The 3480-nt window shown below is 59.1% G+C and overlaps 2 protein-coding genes across 2 annotated transcripts; one reads left to right on the forward strand and one right to left on the reverse strand.

Annotated features, from left to right (window-relative positions):
* Nucleotides 1–376: 376 nt before the first annotated feature.
* Nucleotides 377–1016, forward strand: GGTG_14281 (hypothetical protein; the record flags this gene model as incomplete). The annotated part of the gene is made up of 3 exons (XM_009232208.1): nt 377–411; nt 542–779; nt 849–1016. 3 exons carry the CDS (start codon nt 377–379, stop codon nt 1014–1016), a joined length of 441 nt encoding a protein of 146 aa, XP_009230472.1.
* GGTG_14282 (hypothetical protein) lies at nt 974–3408 on the reverse strand. The gene is made up of 4 exons (XM_009232209.1): nt 2814–3408; nt 2385–2727; nt 2197–2314; nt 974–2110 (listed from the first exon to the last, which is right to left on the reverse strand). Exons 1-4 carry the CDS (start codon nt 2970–2972, stop codon nt 1405–1407), a joined length of 1326 nt encoding a protein of 441 aa, XP_009230473.1. The 5' UTR covers nt 2973–3408; the 3' UTR covers nt 974–1404.
* Between the last annotated feature and the right edge of the window lie 72 nt (nt 3409–3480).

Below are 3480 nucleotides of genomic sequence, written 5' to 3' on the forward strand. Positions count from 1 at the left end.
GGNGGGGAACGGGGCGTGTGTTGACAAGTGCGCGTGGGGAGGCGAAGCGAGCTCTCGTTTTTTTTTCATTACATATCGGCCGTTGAGCCGTGATGGGAGGGTGGTGTAGGAGGTACATTGCGGCCACCTGCTGTGTATATAATGGGACTCCTCGACCGTTCTCGTTCTTCACGACAAGCTCACAAACATTGCAGTGTTGGCCTGCTCGAATGCTCCTTTTCCCTCTGTGAATCAAACCCCCTGTCCTCCTTTGCTGGCGGCTACTTGGACATACCTGCCTACCTACCTACCCTACCTACCCTACCTACCCTACCTACCTACCTACCTACCTACCTACCTATTACCCACCCTCGGGCCTCAAACACAACAAGCAAAAATGGCAACCGACTATTACTTTCACAACAGCCAGAGGTATATCCACCCCCCCAATAGCCCCCGAACGCTGTTCCTTCCCGTGGCGGGGGCCGGCCGGCCCACGCTCGGCAAAACGCAGACTGACATGGAGCAACGAACTCCCCCCCTCTAACCAGGCACAGCCAAGCCGCGGCCTCGGCGCGCATGCCGGCCAGACAGAGCCCGGCGGCGGCGGCGGCGGCGCACCCTCAGCACCCACGCTCGCACCAGGACGCGCAGGACGAGGTGTGGAGGGGCATGGTGGCGGTGGACCCGATGGCGCGGGAGATCGAGGGCCTGTCGGCCGCGTCGTCCTCGACTTCGTCGTCTTCATCTTCGTCGTCGTCGTCGTCGTCGTCGTCGTCGTCGACCTCCTCGCCCAGGAGGTGAGGGCCGGAGAGTGGATGAGGTTGTAAGAAGTTTTACGGATGTATTTCTACTGTGGGACTATGGAGAGGAGTAGTGTGTATCATTTAGCTTCTTTTGTACATTGTCATGCTTTCCTAGCACCTCACCGTGTATCTCTATTCGTTCATGTGCTATTGGGGCAGCTGGTAGAGAATGTTGCATATGCAGTCTTCACAGTAATAGTAGGGCTCCAGACCGACTTGGCCTGCCTATAGTTCCAGGTATCATAGGGGTATCTGTCTGCATTAGTCTAACAGTTACTAGGAATAGGAGAGAGAGAGAGAGAGAGTATGAAAAAAAGCAAGGCCAGACGCTAGCGTGCCTCCCCCCGAGTACAATTACAAGTATAAACCCATGTGGTCCCATAACCGTTCCAGCCGTCATGCCGTCCCAGGATTGCTCCAGTGTGGCCAAACAATAAAACAGAACGCTGTTTGGTTTAGTCGTCCAGCCCATTGTAAAGGAAGAGTCATGTCTACGCCGAGTCCCCCTGTCTTGATAAACGCCTTGCCGCCGCTGTATAAAGAGAAAAAGAAGAGGAAAAGAAAGAGCCAGAAACAAATCGTGAAAGTGCCTCGGGATGACTCCCAATACCGCTCGTCTCTATCGGTTGCCGAGCCGCGAGGGGTTGTTCCGCATCGCCCGGTCCCACTCGTTCTCCTCGGGCTCGCTGGAGGCCGAGGCCGCGGCCGAAATGGCCTGGTCGGCGCGCTCGATGTCGGCAATGTCCTCCTCGACGACCTGGACCTCGACCGTCTTAATGATGCCCTTTGGCCACGCGTCGGCGGCGGCGGCGGCGGCGGCGCTCCTGGCGCTCCGGCTGCTCTGCCGGCTGTCGGACCGGGTCAGGAGGCCGCCAAGCGACTTTGAGGCCGTCGCGGCGGCGGCAGGCCGCGCCGGCGACGAGGAGAGCTCGTAGCTCTCCCGCTGGGGGCCCTCGATGAGGAGCGTGACGGTCGAGGGCGAGTCCTTGAGCTGCGCGAAGCGGCCCGCGGGCCCCGGGCGGCCGCTGGCGTTGGTGGTGCCGGTCCCGCTGCGCTTGCGGGGCCAGTAGCTGCGGCTGCTCCCGGCGCTGGTGCTGCCCGAGTTGGACCGCTTGGAGAAGAGGCTGCCGGGGCCGCGGCCGCGGCCGGCCGGGCACAGGCGGGACAGCAGGGGGCCCAGGGGCAGCACGTTGGCGGCCACGATGGCGATGTTCTGCTCCATGATGGCGAGGAGGGTCGAGACGAAGTGCGCGTAGGTGAAGACGCCCGACTGTCTGGGGACTTGCGAATATTCGTAGGTTTGGGATGTAGCAAATGCTCCGGCGCTGTGCCAAACAAGGGGCCAAGGTCAGTCTTTGGGTACATGTTCCCATTATTTCCTGGGGAGGGACAGGATGGGAGATTGGCTTACACAAGACTCAGGCCAGAGAGGATGTAGAAAAGCAGGCGCATGGCCTGGTCGGACTCCAGATCTCGGATCAGCAGGACTGGGAACAGCGACATGAAGAGCCACGAAAAGACGGAAAAAGCTGGAAGCGGAAATCGGTTGGTAAGTTCATCCGTTACTTGGCGGCGCCCCATTCCGAGTCTGACACGTACCTCCCCTAAAGTAATCCAGGCCTAGTTGGACGCTCGGGTCCCAACACTCGCCGTTGGCGTTCATGTTCCAGAGCTTCTCGAGCGGTCGGCACTGGAGGTTCGAGGTCAGGGCGAAGGCGAAGTTGAAGACGACCAGCATGACCACCAGCGTCATGAGAAGGACGCGCCACAGCTTGACGCCGCCCGTGATGCGGATGAAGAAGAGGCAGATGGAGACCTTGGCCAGGGTGGCGCCAAGGAAGAACCAGGGCTGGCCCAGCACGTCGTACTCGAGCGCCAGCACCGACTCTGTCATGCTGGTACCTTCCAAGATGCTGAGGACTGTTCCGATGAAGGCGATGATCTGTTAGTTTCCAGGCGTTAGCGCGTCATTTCGTTTTGATGATCGATTCAGAGGGTTTAGATAGAAGAAAATAAAAGAAAACCCACACTGGCCACGCCAACAACATAGTCGTCTGATCCCATGTCTTCGCTAGGTGCTGCGCGAGCGACGAATCGCAGGGCCGTCGATGAGAGGGCGATCAAGGCCGTAGTGATGGAGACGCCGAGAAGGGCCGGCCCTCTTGTCAAGTCTTGGACGGCGGCCATGGTGAGGTGAGTTTGCAGCGGGGGTTATCGCTACAACAAGCTGACCCGGCGAGGGCTGGGCTGTGCGAGCAAGTAGGAAAGACCTATGGTTTCGCTTGCGTCCATCCCATCAAGCAGAATCCCGTTCGAAAGAGGCTTTCTTTGCCAAAAAAGAAGAAAAGAATGGACAAGAACTTGACGGGGGGTGTAGCGATGGCGCACAGTGGAATTATCATCTGCGAGGTTTGCTGGTCCGAGTCGCAAAGGGCGCAAAGCCACACGGATGAGGGAAGGAAGTAAACGGGGAGATCGGACGTTAATGCTGGATCTGGCAAGGAGTTAAGGATCAAAGATTCGGACAAGGGGCCTGCTTTTGGACAGCCACTCTAGGTAATATAGCAATGTCAGAGCCGATATATGAGGGGCAGCCGCCAGATTCCGCACGTCGACGCTGTGGGGTGTGGACAACGCAAGAGAGGGGGGGGGGGGGGGGAGGGGGGGACACGAGGCGCGCGCGCGCGACGGCGGG

The sequence above is a fragment of the Gaeumannomyces tritici genome (genome assembly GCF_000145635.1).
Source record: "Gaeumannomyces tritici R3-111a-1 unplaced genomic scaffold supercont2.218, whole genome shotgun sequence".
Taxonomy (NCBI): domain Eukaryota; kingdom Fungi; phylum Ascomycota; class Sordariomycetes; order Magnaporthales; family Magnaporthaceae; genus Gaeumannomyces; species Gaeumannomyces tritici.

Bases quoted from the DNA above. Each gene is read 5' to 3' on its own strand.
- GGTG_14282 (XM_009232209.1), bottom strand. From the start codon at position 2,972: ATGGCCGCCGTCCAAGACTTGACAAGAGGGCCGGCCCTTCTCGGCGTC. The intron at 2,728-2,813 runs GTGGGTTTTCTT...GGAAACTAACAG, and splicing joins ATGTTGTTGGCGTGGCCAGT to ATCATCGCCTTCATCGGAAC. The intron at 2,315-2,384 runs GTACGTGTCAGA...TTCCGCTTCCAG, and splicing joins CCTGGATTACTTTAGGGGAG to CTTTTTCCGTCTTTTCGTGG.